Raw genomic sequence first — 17,500 nt, forward strand, 5'->3', positions numbered from 1 at the left:
AAGTGGATGTTTACTTTGAAGAAAATTTCCTATGAGGGTAAAAAATTGAGCAAAGACTTTGGGAGTTCTTTACCTGCAGTTTGAGACAAATCTCTCAGGTGAATGGAGTGGGAATGGAAAGGTGAACAGAATATCTTCAGGGACCATTTGTGTCAAAGTTTGGGCAGCCAGTTCCCCTGATAATTATGGCCATTATTTTCTTTCTGTAGTCTAGTCAAAAGTTTTGTTTACATTGTATTTGGATTCAGGTGGTACTTGTGAGCCAGGTGAAATCTCCACGTGACATTGTGAAGGTGGTTGATGTGGACTGGGGTGCCTCAGACAGACCAGTCCTTGCCACAGTAGATGGATGTCTACGGGTTATGGACATGAACCTGAAGACCTCAAACTCTCCCATATGCCAGTATTGTACAAAAGGTAAGTTAAAGATTAATTGAACTCCTCTGTTTCCCATGATGTATATATTATTATAATTCTATATTGCTATGTACATTTGTATGTTCATATTGCATACACAAGATGAAGATGGAGCAGATGATTGGAATTATTTTTCTTATGGAACAATAATGTAATGATTCTTGGGTTCACATTTTCATTAAGATGAGCATTTTTGCCTACTCAATTTACCTTCCTCTTTGTTGCAGACCCTATAGTATCCCCATACTTGCTTGCGGGGGAGGCATCCCTCAACCTAAGGACACTGATGACACATCAGCCATGGCAGACCCAGTACTCTCTCTCTTTCTCTGGTGAAGATGGATTTACGCCTGAACAACTCCTGAGTAAGTCTTTTTTTGTTATTGGAGTTCTTGTTGCCGTTGTGTGGGTGCATGGGTGCTTGTGTGTGTCCATGTGTCCATGTTTTTTGTGCATGTATTTATCTGTGTGTATATATATTTGTCTTTGTGTCTCTTTGTTTGAATTGCATAAGTTATACCATGATTGTCAACATGCATATTTTTCTGAATGTAGATTTGAAATATTTTCAGATATTGAAGTTTGGATATCAAGAATTCCAGAGGAACTTCGTGAATTCCTAGAGACATGTGGATCCACAGCTCATCGCGCTCTTGTAGTTGCACAGTTGTTCGGTGATCAGGGAGAAATAGACTTTTGGACTGTTGCCTGTCACTACCTCACACAGCCAGCTTTAACACAGTCCAAGGTTAGAGGAAAAGGTTTCTTTTCATATTCTTTTGGAATTGTAAATATATTTTGTATTTTCTTTTAGTTACCAAAAGTAAATTGTCATCTCAGAAAAATGTTTTTGAAAAATATTAACCACATTGTCATTGCTTCCTTAATGTTTTTGTGTAGGAACACCAGTTTATGTTAAAGATCAGATTCAGAGACAGAAGTTGGAGAAGAATTTATTCATTCAGAATCCTCATATTGTTTTTACATTTGTATAGTCTTGGCAATTTATATGGGGTCACTATATCCTCTTTATAATGGTCTCCCCTTCAGTTATAAAGAGTCCCACTATATTGAATGACAGGGTCAGAGAAACACACAATCTTCGTTGTTTCAGTTTATTGAAGATGTTCTGATGGTGTTAGTTGGTAGCAAGGCAGGTATCTTGTCGGTCAGCTCCACGGGGTTGTCGGGATGGTCGGGACGAGCTAGGGCGTTGGTTCTGACCCTTAGAGTGGCGAAGGTAATAGTGAGGGTGAGTTATGGTAGGTTGCTCTCAGTTCAGTTTGGTCTTGTGACCCCTGGTGACCTTGAAGGCAACCTCGAGCCGGACAGAGTAGTTCTATATTTAGAACAGGCTGCCGGTACAGACATCCGGTACCAACAGCAGGCGTACGAATACAGTATGCCTTGTTAGCAACTCCTTCATCGCCCTTTTATCCGGCCAGAGGGGCCAGCTAGGGGCGCAAACAGGTGTGGGTGAAGCGTGAGGCAGTGAGCGTGGGGCACGCACATGGTGCCCCTGCCACATCATGTGGTCTAGATGTGGACACACGTGGGAAGTAGGTATTGCATGTATTGCACCCTTTATACTCTTCCAGGATGAAACAAGCAGCAGCAACAGCAGTGTTGGGAGTGCAGAATTAATAGCGCTTGGGGACTCAGCCTCAGAGAAGAGCGCTGGCAGTGAAGAGACGAGTACAGTCACAGCTCTTCCTCCAACCCATCCTCTGGAGACCACATACCACAACTTGTGTGATGCTGCCACATACAAGGTTTGACTATTATAGTGTGGACCTTTTTATGATTTCAGTGAACAGAGTTGTGTTTTTCAGAGTGAAAAGGTTCCAGTATCAGTTTATTTGACTAACTTTTACCAAATATTATATTAAAGGATAATTATAGAGCTGAATCAACATTTTGCAGGCCTCAAAGCTACATTTACTGTGAGATACCTTGTATTACTTTCAAAAGAAAAATATTGATATATGTTGACTTACATTATGTGTATGTTCATAATTACTAATTATGATGTCATATTCCCTTCATACATAACCTGGCTCCACACTTGATTGTGATAGCACCATGAGCTTGAGCGTCTGGCAATTCATGAGAGCAAGAACCTGGAAGGTTCACAGAGAGCAACACTTGGCAGAAGTCTAGCTGTGATTGGGGAGAGGGACCGTGCTGTCAGACTGCTACTGGATGCAGATGCCTCAAATCACCAGTTTTATACAGACTGTCTGAGAGCCTGCCTTCTAGCAGCGACCCACCACTCTACCCAGGCTCAGTCCACCATCAAGCTAGTTGCTACCAACCTCATTGCAGCAGGAAATATCTGGGAAGGTAAGCAGGTGGTTGTAGGGCTTGAGAAGTATGTTTTACTCTTTGGTATGCAATGTGGGTGCTGTGAGTGTCTCATAATTAGTGTGCTAATGATCTTTTTGTTTACCCTGTTTGCAGGTGTTGAATTGCTGTGTCTGATCGGTAAGGCAGGAGATGCATGTCGATATCTCCAGTCATATGGCCAATGGGAGAACTCTGTCTGGCTGGCCAAGTGTGCATTACCTGTGCAAGAGTCAGTTGACATTATCAAAAAATGGGCACAGCATCTTATTAACTCAGGCAACAAGGTCAGGGTCCAGATGATGTCTTCACACACACACATATATATATATATATAAATATATATATATATATATATATATATATATATATATATATATATATATATATATATATATATATATGTATATATGTATATATGTATATGTATATATGTATATATATCACATTTTTATAGTATATCATAGAAATTATTATAATAATGATAACTAAGAATGATAATGATGAAAATAATGAAATCAGATAGCAATAATAGCTACAATAAACCCTAATCTGCCCAGAGAATTCAGCATGCTTGTGAGACTACAAAGTATGTATGAATAGGAATTATCCTCACATTCAAGCATCATTAAAATAGAACCTGTCTATGAACCATTGATAAAAAAACACAAGTAATTAAAAAGATTTTAATAATACTGAAATAAAGGTAATTGCAACATCTGTCCATCTGTTACTTTATTCTCTCTCTATGAATCATTTATACAAACTGTATGCCATTATCAGACATTTTAAACTATTCAACTACAGGATCAGGGTGTGTGTGCTTTGCTGTCTGTAGGAAACATAACAGCAGCCATAGAACAGCTGGTACAGCAGCATTACCACCAGAGAGCAGCTTTGCTCCTGGCTGCAGCCTTGCAGTTGCATACCCTGCCTGGCAGCCAGCACCATGGCTCCAGCCCGTCCTTGGGTTCCACAGGCTCTCAGTCAGGCTCTTCCCCTATCATCTCAGCTCCTGTGTCTATGGCTTCCCTGGCAGAGAACATCCATCGGTTGGGCTTGTGCATTAGCTTCTCTTGTTCTTTATCATATTTGTGCATAAGTGATATTATGATACACTGTCTACCACATAGTATTACAAGTTTATATGTCTCATCTTAATACTTGTAGAAAAAAAAATCATCCTTATAAATGATTCTCCTTGCAGGAAGTATGTCCTCCACCTGTTCAGCCTGGGGAATCGGCCTGCAGTCTCATACTTCTGCCGTTTGATGGGGGAGAAGGGACATGGTCTGCTGCAAGAGCTTGATTCTCTGCAGTAGTTGAAAAGATTAAGTATTTTAATGATATTATATTTTCTCTACATGTATATTATTATTATTTGAAATTGCTTTTTTGCAACTTTTTGTTTAATTAAGATATTATTTTCAATTAGTTTTACCCATCCCCCCCCCCCCCCCCCCCTCTCTCTCTCTCTCTCTCTCTCTCTCTCTCTCTCTCTCTCTCTCTCTCTTCTCTCTCTCTCTCTCTCTCTCTCTCTCTCTCTCTCTCTCTCTCTCTCTCTCTCTCTCTCTCTCTCACGCATGCACCCACACACCCATACCCACAGCCACAGCCACACACACCCACACACACCCACACACAAAGAAAAAGAAATGAAGGTCAGTATATTAACTGTATATTAACTTCATCATGCATTTCTTTCTACTCCTAATGTATTCTCTGAGCTTGTAGCCTCATGCATTTCCGGTGCTTAAACATAACAACAGTCATTTTTAACTTCCACGTTGCCTTATTGGGTAAAATTTATGTTTTAAGAATTAACATTAAAAATATATGGTTAGGTTTGCCTTTCTCAACTCTTTCCTGCACTAAAAACACACAATCTAGTCTTAGCTGTATTCCCTCATCTCTTGACACTTTATTCAGATATGTTTTGGTGATTGCCAGTATTAAGTATAAGGACTCCTTTAGTTTTGCCATATCAGTTCAGTGTTGGTTCTGACTCTTAACCTGAGGAGGATCCTACAATACTAATGGATATAAGTAATCTTTTTTGTATTATTTTTCAAACATAACTGGATATTCTTGCAGATACAGATGGTGAAAAGAGTCTTTTTAGATGTTTAGTGGAGGACAGAACATTTTCAGTAAAAAGCAGAAATCTAGTACATTTTCAAAAGATATTTTCTGTGCCTTACCAGAATAACCTCAGTGCTATTTCTTAGGCCATTGCTTTATATTATTAAAAATGATTAAATGATACATGAAATAACTGCATATTTGAAAATGTGTAATGATAAGGAGATGTCTTTTGTTCATATTAGTGGTCAGGAGTTAGGTTGCACATCACCAGTGTTGGGAGGGTGAGGGAATTTGCTAAACTTAACTGGCTACACATGCACGCACATGTACACACACACACACACTCTCTCATTCTCATTCTCATTCTCATTCTCATTCTCATTCTCATTCTCATTCTCATTCTCTCTCTCTCTCTCTCTCTCTCTCTCTCTCTCTCTCCTCCTCTATCTCGTCTCCTCTCTCTCTCTCTCTCTCTCTCTCTCTCTCTCTCTCTCTCTCTCTCTCTCTCTCTCTCTCTCTCTCTCTCTCTCTCTCTCTCTCTCTCTCTCTCTCTCTCTCTCTCTCTCTCTCTCTCTCTCTCTCCCCCCCCCTCCCTTCCCATACCCATTGCTGTGACATTTCCAGATATAATCAATGATTTATATTGAAGTTAATCAAGTGCTTTACTGTTTGCAATGTTGATATTGTACTTAGAATTGGATCATGGAAAGCCAAAGTATTACTCTAAGACTGATACATTCCAAATTGTTTCCTGTTAATGAAAAGAAAAGAAAAAATATGTACTTATAAGGGTCATTGCCAAATATTATATTTTAATGTGAGAGTTATATATATTGTAAGTCAGAGTGCTTTTTTCAGTGGCAAAAGCAAATGATCACTGTTGTTTTTGTCACTATATTCATCATCATCATCTGTATTGGTATCATATAAACATGTTTTCCTATGCTTGTCAAGTTTGTTCAGTGTTATGTTTGGACTTAATTTGTATATTCTTTTGTACATGCCATTAGTATCATATGAAAGTTATTTTTGAAGGCATACTCAGTCTGAAGGCAAGAATAAGAAGACAATATATATGAACATCTAGTTTTGGCAACCTGCACATTGTAGCAAATAGATTATGTATCTTTCTCAATAAATGTCCTCACTGCAGCTCAGGTGTGCCTTGCAGTTTGGAGCACTGTCAGTTATAGGACGGCATCCAGTTAGGCAAAACAGCAATGCTGTTGTTACCCTTAAGAGGACTGTCAGGCATAAAACATCATACTGCATCTTTGTCATTACTTCCAACTATCACCATAATTTAGTTAAATGTTAACATTCCTGTATTAAGAGGAGTATTGTTTGAGAGTTAATTGTAGGTTTCCATGTTATCCAGGTCTGTATTTTTTATTGTCACTTCAAACATTCAAGATGGCAAAGATCTTGATGCTGCCCTACAAATTGTATTGTACAGCATACTTCAGTCCTTATTAACCATCATCCCTAATCAAGATATGCTGATATTTAGTATATTGAACTTTAGGAAGCTCTACTAAAACATGAAGTCATACTTTATTTGTAGTATTTGCTTAGCAGTTAATATGTAAAGGAATGCATACCAATAGACAAGTTTACATATGCTATTGCATTGACTATGTAATGTACTAGGAATCCTCATTATTTTAGTGACAGCCTCTTCATCCTCTTGTCCCTTGGGTTTAGGTCAGGGGTGGGCAAATTTTTTGGCTTGGGGGCCACATTGACTTCTAAAATTTAACATACAGGACATACCATCTCCATATGCATACATATACAGCTTTTTATTTCCTATTTATCATCTTTTTAATCCCCATTATCAGATGTAAATAAAAACAGATTGAAGTCATCTTCCACTTAATTGCTTTGGCTATTTGTCATAATTATATGATTTGATTTGGACAGTTCTGTACCAGTCTTCGGTGGGTTGGATTTAAAAGGAGCAATGGGCCAGTTGTAGCCTGCGGGTTATAGTTTGCCCACCCCTGCTTTAGGTAGAGAAAGAAACAAGCCAGATTTGATTTTTTAAGGCTGATATAACATACTTAATGCCTTTTTATTTATGAATGTAGCAGATATTTTCTAAGAATTCTTGCCAGCCATATCTTGGAAATACTGCTTAAAGAAATCTAAAGGATGCTGCCTCAATTTCACTTTTTATAATTAAAGTAAGGATCTTAAGGTTCATGGTTATAGTATCCTGTTCTTAGATTGAGTTCAGAATGACTTTATGAATATTCAGTTAATCAGGATACTCTTTGCCTTCATATAGTAATTTCCGTTTTGGTGAAAAGTAATTGCAATTTCTACAATTACACCCTTGCTTATTCTACTAAACAGTATAGAAACGAATCTATACCACTGAATACTAATTAGCATCTGTGATTAACTATGCAATCATCCTAGAATATCACGGAAATATTTTATAGTTGTCATTAACTGAAAGTTAATGAATGATTTACCATTGTGCAAGAATATAGATAAATGTCACAGTAAGTCCAAGTGATCAAGCAATGCCCAATAGTCACTCAATTCGTTGTTTGGGCAAAATTGACTGCCAAACCAATAGAGGTCCTGGCCCCTTGATCAAACGAAATCAGCAGATAAGGTCATTTGCCTGATATTTTGTCTGTTGCTGGGTATAACCGATGATTCTGGCAAGACAACAGCGCCCCAGTATGTACAACAGAACATAGGTTTGGCCTGATACTTGGTCAATGTCCATTAGGCACTGTTTGAATGTGTGGACAGATCCTAGAGACCTGACCAAATGAGTGGGCCTAATCAGTGGGCAACTGTAGAGGTGGCATCATGGGCAAAGAAACAATGAGGAAATTACTTGTTTGATAAGTAGTTTGTCCTCCCATGATGTCATCTCTGTTCCTGCCTGCCTGTGTGGACAGGCCTTTAGATTAAATTCTGTGCAGAGAATTAAAATCAAACAATCATACACGAAAAGCAGTTTCTTTCAAAATCACAATATAACTGATTTTTCATTGTTCTCTGTGTCAGGCAATTTTCTAACCATCCAAAATGTTTATATTTTCTGTTTGTTTTGAATCTGTAGTAATAGATACAAGAACATTATAATTTTCCAATTCCAACTTTATAGGTAACAGGTTCATCTGACTTTTTCAGCAGTCAAATGAGATTTGTCAGCTTGGTCAAAGTTAAGTTTTATTGTCAAAGGTTTAAGAAATGCTTTTACATGTAAATGATGCCTATCTGTTATTGGGGAGCATTCCCATTAATTTTCAATATTCCATTTGAATTCTTGGCCATTTTTATCAGTAATCTGATGCTTCTAACCATCATTACTTGAAGCCTGAATTAGTGCTGGAAATTAAATTTACCATACAAGCACCCTTTTCAGATTTCCGACTATAATTTTGAGGATTGTGGCTATCGTAGAAATCAAAATATTACAGAATAATTGTGTGTGATTGGGATTTAGTGCATTTGAGACTTGGATATGGCTGCATAAGCCTTGTCCACATGATTAGCACTGCCTTGCAGGCACTCACTGCTCATTGTTCAAGCAAAATATGCTGGTACACCAACTGGCAAAGTCCATTGGTTATTGGTTGATCTTGTGGACAGAGCCCAACAGTTTATTCACGCACTAGCAAAGAAACAGCATTATAATTATGAGTTTATCTGAATGCTGAGGTGATAGTTCTGAAAAGGTTAGGCATTTCATCATCAGACTTGATATTTGTGATGTCACATTCGTTCAGATAAACTGGCTTTTTACTGTAAATGGTTGATTTGTCATTAAGGGTTCATTAAGCCACTGTGATGATTTTTGCTATATTGAATACAATGCAAATCTACAATTGGTTTATCCTTATTTGATGGTCAGTTATAATTAATTTTCCCTTTCATTTATATCACATATGAATTTGCAGTTAAAAAATAGTATCATAATTTGATTTTGCAACTAAGTATAAAGACAATCTAATTCTATTAATGCTAGATTTCCGTTTAACCAATTATGAAAAATCTTTTAGAAAGTTTCATTATGACTTAAATATGATGTGTAGTTTCATTTACAAAGGTGATACAAAGGGTAAAATTATTCAAGTATAAAGATTATTGATAGGTTACAATGAAGATATTACCTGTGTTGTCTGCTGTGAATTAGTAGTTCATTGTTACCTTTTCATTATTCACATGAGGATTGGACATTGCTGCTTAAGCCCTTTCCACATGATCAAGCACTACTGCCCAACAGACATTCAATGTCTTTTGTTTGAAGAAAGTTAACTGGTAAACAGACTGTCCATGCCCATGTTTGAGCAAAATCACTAGGTAAAGCAGGCTGAGGTAGTTTGACTGACATCAAATATGGATAGACAACCCTGCCAAAACCATAGCCCCCATGTGTACAACACAGACTTTGGCTAGAGAGCTGGCAAAGTCTGCTGGGCATCATGTAGTTTTGTGGACTAAGGCCTTACTTCATTTTTTTTTGTATTACTGCTTGAGTTTTATAATACATTTTAATATAAAATATTTCTTTGTAAGTGATATTGATTTTTCTTATAAATATATATATATATATATATATATATGGAAGCTAAACTTCTTTGAATTTAATACAAAGTTACAGCTATGCATATATAAATAGGTGACCATGTATATAATGAATATTAAGGCAGTGCTAAAACAGGAAAATAAGATAGCTTTTGAATATGTGGTGCAAATTCTTTAACAGAATATATAAACTTACCAAGCATGCTAATTTAGACATTTATATATATATATATGTGGAAGAGTATAAATCCTACATATGATTGGTTAAACTGGTGCATAATACAACAGAAATCATAACCATTAGATATATTGACTGTAGTTGTAACACTACTGGTAAAGTAAATTTGAAAACATTTGGTACAAAGAAAAATCATCTTTTTCTTATTTTTACATGTGAAACAGACTAAATTCAACCAACTACAAGCAGCACTTGAACATGTGATTCTAGAAGTTATTCTGTATTACTTGTGTACTATAACTATAGCGTGTATCCCAATGTAAAATCCAAGTTTCAGGCTTCCATTTTTGTATGTACAGCTAAAAGGAAGTAATTAGTAGACATTTATATAGTCCTGGTATTATATATGCTGCATATAGTGGAGTTAATATATACTGATTATTGATTTTGTAAATAAATATTAATACCTGAAAAAGACATTTCTGTTATTCCTGTTTTTGGAAAGAGATGGAGCTTAGGAGGAAAACCAGTTAGTATAAAATTTTAATTCCTGAAATAGGCCTAACAGTTTGATTCAGGAACTCAACAATCAGGTGGTTAAGCTAATAAGGAGACGAGATAAAATAAGCCAAACAAGTAAATAAATAAAGCAAAGGTTTCTTCAAAGAAATGGGACCCTATTGCCAAAACTATGGGGGGAAAAACAGGCGTATTAAGAGATAAATTTTATTATGCAAGATGAGCCAAAGGCATTACAGTTAAGATCCCTGAATAAGGTACTGGTAAAAGAGGACAACCTGCCCTTGATGTGCTCTAGAAGACCTCTTTAAGGCAACCTTGAAAGGGCTCCTCTTTTCCTCCACAAAGTGCCATCCAAGCAGAGGGTTTTCAGCACAATGTTTCATATTCAGCAGCCCTGCCGCAAAGAGGCCTACCAAGGCACCTGTAAAAAAAAAATGTTTTTACCCTTAATATTCATTTGAGAAATCTGTTTATATATGACAAACAAAATATATGAATGTATTCATTTTCATTCTATTAAGCATTACAAATAAGCACACTACATAAAAAAAAAAAAAAAAAATATATATATATATATATATATATATATATATATATATATAACCAACAAAAACAGATATGATAAAACAATATGGGAGCTCTATAGCCAGATTAACATTTTCACAGGAAACCAAAGGTTATCCCAAGCAAATTCCATTATTCAAGTCCTATTTAGTGTTGATGGTTCAAATAAGTTACAACAAAATGCTAAAGTATATAGATGTACTCACAACAAATCAGGCCGTCCACAGAAGGTTAAACTCTAGTCACCAAGTGCATCGTGGACTGCATCAATTATCTTGTTGACTTTCTTCTCTGAATCAACATAGCCATCACCATTCTGTGAGGAATAAAGATGCAGGATTGATCAATTACAAATGTCCATCATTATTCATTAATCTTTATTTGTACTGATCTTGTTTAATATCAGAACAGCCAGCTTGATTTTAAGGCAAACTATTAATATATATATGCCTCAGCTTGTACAGAAAATATTGATATACATACCTTTTTGCTATGGATCAGTTTATCCCCAACAGTTACTTCAAAAAATCCTGTAGCTCCTGGAGTAGCCTCACCGTGCTGAAAGACCAAATGAGAATATTTAGTTAAGGTCTACCTCAATTGCTCTCCTACAATGTCATTTCATCAAAGCCAACATCAGCATCATTTTCCTCTTTTCGAGAGAGAGAGAGAGAGAGAGAGAGAGAGAGAGAGAGAGAGAGAGAGAGAGAAAGAGAGAGAGAGAGAGAGAGAAAGAGAAAGAGAGAGAAAGAGAGAGAAAGAGAGAGAAAGAGAGAGAGAGAGAAAGAGAGAGAGAGAGAGAAATAGAGAGAGAGAGAGAAATAGAGAGAGAGAGAGAGAAATAGAGAGAGAGAGAGAGAAATAGAGAGAGAGAGAAATAGAGAGAGAGAGAAATAGAGAGAGAGAGAAATAGAGAGAGAGAGAAATAGAGAGAGAGAGAAATAGAGAGAGAGAGAAATAGAGAGAGAGAGAAATAGAGAGAGAGAGAGAGAAATAGAGAGAGAGAGAGAAATAGAGAGAGAGAGAGAAATAGAGAGAGAGAGAAATAGAGAGAGAGAGAAATAGAGAGAGAGAGAGAGAGAAATAGAGAGAGAGAGAGAGAGAGAAATAGAGAGAGAGAGAGAGAGAGAGAGAGAGAAATAGAGAAATAGAGAGAGAGAGAGAAATAGAGAAATAGAGAAATAGAGAGAGAGAGAGAAATAGAGAAATAGAGAGAGAGAGAGAAATAGAGAAATAGAGAGAGAGAGAGAAATAGAGAAATAGAGAGAGAGAGAGAAATAGAGAAATAGAGAAATAGAGAGAGAGAAATAGAGAAATAGAGAAATAGAGAGAGAGAGAGAAATAGAGAAATAGAGAGAGAGAGAGAAATAGAGAAATAGAGAAATAGAGAGAGAGAGAGAGTGAGAGTGAGAGAGTGAGAGAGAGAGAGAGAGAGAGAGAGAAATGCATGACCTACATGACAGTTTCATATATAGCTTCCATTACAAAAGGAAAACATAACGGCTATTTCAATATAACAAATGATATTAGCAAGAATTACTGTGGCCTTCACTAAAATTCAAACATTAGTTTGATGCATTTTTTGTTTTTAAGGGATATGCATTTGCTTGTAACTACTGCCCAAACATTAGAATACCTGACTGTTAATAGACAACCAAATAAAATTAGCCTTAGACCAAGAGACCAATCATAGGTGAGGACAATAACATTACTAATTGCGGTTTAGAGCCTTGCACCAACTACATGAATCCACTGATGCTTTCCTGACTATGGCAAAAACAGATGCAAAAACAGTTCCATCTTGCCAGAATATGCATGGTGGATGTGTGTTGGATCATTGCTGGAGTGTAAGGTCACAATCATAGTACATTATACACTGGTACATTTTAGATACTGGTTAACATGCAAAACAAATAGATGTGCTAGGCAACAAAGGTCATAGACCACTATGGTAAAGTATTGTGTCAAAAAGGAGTAAAGAAAACCAACTGGGTGAATGCAGTGATGCAATAGTATAAAATGTGATAGATGCCAAATATTATAGAACATTATAAGATAGTATGGTTGTGAAAAGGGTAAAGAGGGGGAGCAAGTGAAGTAAAGTAAAAATTAGAAAAAGAGGAAAAGGTTAAGAGGCTAGAGCAATTTAATGAAATGGAGTGTAACTAAGCCTGGCAAAGATTAGGGACATTGTTTAAGGAAAACAGAGATGGCTGTTGGAGAAGGAGGAGGAGAATAATCCAGGGAATGAGAAAAGGGGACTGGGGAAGTGGTGGAGTATCCGGAAGAATGTCAGAGGGGGAGGGATCCGAGAAGGACACTGTTGCAACAGAATGTGATCCTACAGATGGGAGTGGTAGGGATAATGGGGAATGAAGAGGGAATTGGGCACATACAGGAGGAGAGGATGGGGTGTGTTGGGAGGAAGGGGAGTGGAGGGATTTAAGGGTAGATGAAAGAGTGATGTATTCCCTTGGGTCAGGTTTAGCAAGTTTTGGAAGTCTAAGATTATCTGAAGAGGTCTGCGAAAATGAGGAGCAGAGGAAGACAATGTTGTAGTTGAAGATGGAGTGGAATGTTAAGGTTGCCTGGTGCAAAAGGTAAAGTGAGAAGGTGGAGGACAGTTTTGGAACTGGTAGAGAGAAAAACATTGTCTGTGCTTCCTGTCTGCCCTTATATAGAATAAGGCCTAGTTTGAATCTGAGAAATGCTACCTCATATTCGAGCTTACAGGCAGGGCAGCTCTATAAAATACATCATGGAAGCCACCACAATTGGCACATGTATGTGACTGAGTAGAGCAATTTGAACAGTCATGCCCAGATTGGGCACACACAGGTCAGTGGGCTGTGGAGTGAGTGTTTGGCTGAATGGCCAAAATGCCAACATTTCTTACACTGATGAGGAAGGGGGTCAATATGATCTGACAGGAGAGGATGCTCCACCAAGATAAACTTCATGGGGGAGGTCATGTCTACAGAAGCTAATCTTGCCAATATTGGTGTGGGACTTACACTGGTCTCTAGGAGGAATATCATAGCACTGCACTGCCACAGTTTCATAATCATGGTAGGCAAATAGGTTCTTTTCACAGGCTGACCAGTTCTTGTCACAGATAAGACAAATCAGTCAGGGAGACAAACAGTCCCAATACAAGTATTAAGAGAGGAGTGAGGTTCAGCAGGTATAGGTTTGGAAGTGAGGTAAGTCAGGGTAGATAGTGCACAAGCTTGGGAATAGTTAACTGTGAAAAGGCGTGGACAATCGGGAAAAAATGCAAAAGGACACTTTGCCCACTTATTTTTGAAGGCATTTTTGGAAGAGAAGGGTCTTCTCAGAGTAAGGGTTTGTAGAACTGCAAAGATGGCTGGCTGGCTGGGCCAAAGAGAGTAGGAGTACACAAAATGTTTGCATAGGTTGAAGCAGTTGAAGGACAAAGGCAGATGGGGTGTTGTGGAGTGAAGTAGTACTGGGGAGGGGGGGAGGGCACAATAAGGATGAATAGTAGTAATAAGAGGGGAGGGGGTGGGCAATGAAGAAGACTGTGCAGTAGATGGAGTGAAGAATGTTGGGAGAGAGGAAGGGGTGTATTCTAAAGGTTGAGTAATGACCTGGGTGGCTGGTTCAGAATGGATAGAGTTGTCAGTAAACATCAAGGAATATTAATATCTGTGGATAGAGCCATGGTCCAAGGAGAGGCAGGGGTCAGGATACCAACAAAATCAAATTTAGATAGGATAGTTGATGAAGGGCCAACACTTAATGCACTAATAAAGCACTAATAAGGGTAAAGAAATTGCATTATTGGTCTTGGTGAGCCTGAAATAAATTGGGAAAATAAATAGTCTACCCCTTAGGGTCCCCATAAAAGGTAAGAACTAGGCAATCAACCAAGAGAATACCATGTCTATGGCTCCTGAAGGCCATTCATAACTGGAACAAAGCCAGCATTTCATCCTTTCAGTATGGATCTCACACCTTAGGGGGAAGATAAGACCATGCAAAATTAGTGGAAGCAAGAGCCAAGGCCCAAGGCAGGGATGATCTCCGTCTGATAAGAACCCCCCATGACAACAGGCAAGGAATTTTGGGGATATTTTACATAGTCTTTAATCAAAACATTTAGCAGAATTTAACAAATTCTATAATCAACCCCCCCCCCCCAACAAAACTGATTTCCTCATGCCTGATGGGTGGGTGCATGGAAGGGCTGTTAACATAAAACTAATGTTGCTGTGGAAGAGAAAATCAAATGTGTAAAAAACACAATTGACTAATAATTAATCTTAAGTCACCCATAATTACAACAAACATTAGGTTACTTACAATATCCAGTTTATCTGGAAATTCAGCTTCCAGTTCCGTTTTAAGTTTACGGAACTTGGGGGCGTACCCTCAGGCACCACTGGAAGAGAAAAATAGAAAACATGCTTTAGTATGAAAATTAAAACACTATAATGCAACTTATTTTGACATCTCTAAATGCTGGACCTGTACAAAAAATAATGGACAAGAGGTTACCTGCCAATTTTGTAAGAAGCTGTGCTGGAATGTCAGTGCTATGTAAACAAGCTGGTACGTAAACAGCTGTATCTGGATATCCTAAAGGGGTCTACAAAGCTTACTGTATTTAAAACTCACTGAACTTCCTAATTTTCTCCTTAGAACTCAAGAGTTTTCTCAATATCCTGCAATTTTCTCCCTTCTCCCATTTATAGATGGTCAATGACCCATGCTAGAGCTAACTAAACGTTCCAATAAACTCTGTGGTCAAGAAGTTTCCTAATCTAAACATACAACTTCCAGACAAAGTGACAGCCAAGAACAAGACAAAACTCGGCAAAAGGGTATCAGTCACAGATCGAGAAACGCAGTTCTGGATGGGTAAGTAGGGTTCCAGAACTCCCAGGTCTTGTATGTGCTGTGATCGATCACAGGAGTGCCTTGACCTTTCATTCGTTTAGTGCGTCATCGCCGAGTTGTGTGGAATGCAATAAACATGGAATATTGTAAATTCACCGAATACTCCCCTTGCTTAAAAAGGTAGGCAATTATAAATACAGAATCAGTGAAAAGTGAACAAATTATGAAAAATACATTGCAACTCAAGAAAACCCTTATATGTAACTATATAAGGGTGTGTACACACTTGTATAGTTACATAAGGGTGTGTACACCAGAGGGAGGGGCTTTGGCAACCTAACACGAATCTCCTGACCTTCACAAAGCGTCACTAAAATGACATTAAATCCCAAGACACGTGATTTCACTGCAAAGTCTATAACGTCTCAGCATACAAAAATAAAACAATGTTAAAAGAATAAACACGTAGTTAAACAAAATGTAAAAATAAGCAGTACCAACTGCGAGGGTTTGGCTGCATTACAATGCGGCAACCTTGCTTGGCCACGAAAGCGAGACCTTGTGAGTTAGACAGAATAGGATTGTTTGAGCTTTAATCTTTCCTGTATAACTACTATAAAATATACTACAAAATATAAAACTTGAAATAATATATTTTGTTCATTGAGCATGGAAAAACTCCCAACGACACGCTGGGCCTGTTAGCGAAACATCACTACTCAAGTATGCGGAGAGCTTTACTTCGAGAACTTGTAAATTAAAGGTTTAATGCTGAAAAACGACCAATTTGGCCTTACACTGAGGGAAAAGTTGTTTTAGCTCCATCTCCTTATATGTAATCTGTGACACAATAGATATTCAGTTAATTCGGCATGATTAACAGTCTACAACTCAACCTTACCAATACACCACTTTAATTTGAAGCTTCGTCATGGCTGATGAAAAAGCCCGCCTGAAAACTGCAAACAGCTTGCCGGCTCCTTGTCGCCCAGCAGTAATACCCGTCGACGAACGACTCGCCTTCACAACTACACGCGAAACCGCTTTGGACTCCCATTTATAGATTTTTGCCTCAGTTGCCACCGAGCATATTTTCGTCACAGAAATCGAAGCGCGTCAGGAGCCAACGCGTCTTCTGTCGGGGACGAGATTGGAAAGACCCTCACTCTGATCAACATGCGAAATCGAATGACTGCTGACCAAGAAAAAATGCTTTCTTTCGTGTCTGTAGCGAGTATATACAGAAAAATCGGCCAATCAAAACGCTGTTCTACCTAACAGGAATATGTAACACAACAAATTGGTTGAATGCCACCAAACTTCACATTAAGTTAACACTCTAATCCTAATATTTCCCATTTACGACTTTCGATGAGAATGCTGTTGCAAAGCTCTTCCTCGAACTATACATACACAATGCTACCTCTATAGCAATCTTAGCACTATTTTATTCTATAGAACATCTCTCTCCTTCACCTACTATGACCGTGTGGCCTAATGGATAAGGCGTCGGACTTCGGATCCGAAGATTGCAGGTTCGAGTCCTGTCACGGTCGATGGAGACTTTTAAGTTACAAATCCTGTGAAGGTTCGTTTCCGGCAACAAAGAGAACTTTAAGTACAAGGCAAGAGTTTAACATCGGCACAAATGTTTTTTTCCCCCCTCGTTTCCCGTTTTCCCACTCCTTGGTTTAGCTCTGAAACGAATTTTAGATATTAGCTATAACTTTCATCTTTATTTTTTGCCTCTTTTTCGTTTTAGCTCTGAAACGAATTTTAGATATTAGATATAATTTCCATCTGTATTTTTTGCCTCTTTTTCGTTTTAAAGTTTTATTTGCAAAATTTCTTTTAAATCACAGCTGTTCCCCTTTCCATTCTCGCCCACCATCTCGCCATTTTAAATCTGTGGTTATAAAAGCTCAAAATGACATGCTTGTAAGTAAGGGAAAGGGAAAGGGAAAGGGAAAGGGA

General features: G+C 37.9%; 1 protein-coding gene, 2 long non-coding RNA genes and 1 other non-coding gene across 6 annotated transcripts in view; 2 read left to right on the forward strand and 2 right to left on the reverse strand.

The window, feature by feature from the left end:
- LOC113818943 (WD repeat-containing protein 11) overlaps window positions 1-10,052 on the forward strand; it is a gene marked incomplete in the record, with an annotated part of 24,983 nt that extends 14,931 nt beyond the window's left edge. The window contains 7 exon segments of the mRNA XM_070130605.1: window positions 645-782; window positions 990-1,165; window positions 2,016-2,189; window positions 2,496-2,760; window positions 2,878-3,047; window positions 3,568-3,812; window positions 3,968-10,052. Coding sequence (XP_069986706.1) covers window positions 645-782; window positions 990-1,165; window positions 2,016-2,189; window positions 2,496-2,760; window positions 2,878-3,047; window positions 3,568-3,812; window positions 3,968-4,082 — 1,283 coding nt within the window.
- LOC138864210 (uncharacterized) lies at window positions 1,519-4,064 on the reverse strand. 3 transcript variants are annotated; one of them, XR_011399097.1, is made up of 4 exons: window positions 3,925-4,064; window positions 3,690-3,792; window positions 2,867-2,982; window positions 1,519-2,752 (listed from the first exon to the last, which is right to left on the reverse strand). It is a non-coding gene; the product is annotated as an uncharacterized lncRNA (long non-coding RNA). The 3 variants fall into 3 exon arrangements; XR_011399096.1 differs by having other exon boundaries at window positions 3,643-3,792; XR_011399095.1 differs by lacking the exon at window positions 3,925-4,064 and having other exon boundaries at window positions 3,690-3,826.
- A 237-nt stretch (window positions 10,053-10,289) lies between the features above and the next one.
- Window positions 10,290-16,587, reverse strand: LOC113818944 (uncharacterized). The gene is made up of 5 exons (XR_011399094.1): window positions 16,428-16,587; window positions 14,990-15,068; window positions 11,147-11,221; window positions 10,870-10,979; window positions 10,290-10,520 (listed from the first exon to the last, which is right to left on the reverse strand). It is a non-coding gene; the product is annotated as an uncharacterized lncRNA (long non-coding RNA).
- Window positions 16,588-17,009: 422 nt separating this feature from the next.
- Window positions 17,010-17,082, forward strand: TRNAR-UCG (transfer RNA arginine (anticodon UCG)). The gene has a single exon. It is a non-coding gene; the product is annotated as a tRNA-Arg (tRNA).
- The last annotated feature ends 418 nt before the right edge of the window (window positions 17,083-17,500 follow it).

The sequence above is a fragment of the Penaeus vannamei genome, chromosome 15 (assembly GCF_042767895.1).
Source record: "Penaeus vannamei isolate JL-2024 chromosome 15, ASM4276789v1, whole genome shotgun sequence".
Lineage (NCBI taxonomy): Eukaryota > Metazoa > Arthropoda > Malacostraca > Decapoda > Penaeidae > Penaeus > Penaeus vannamei.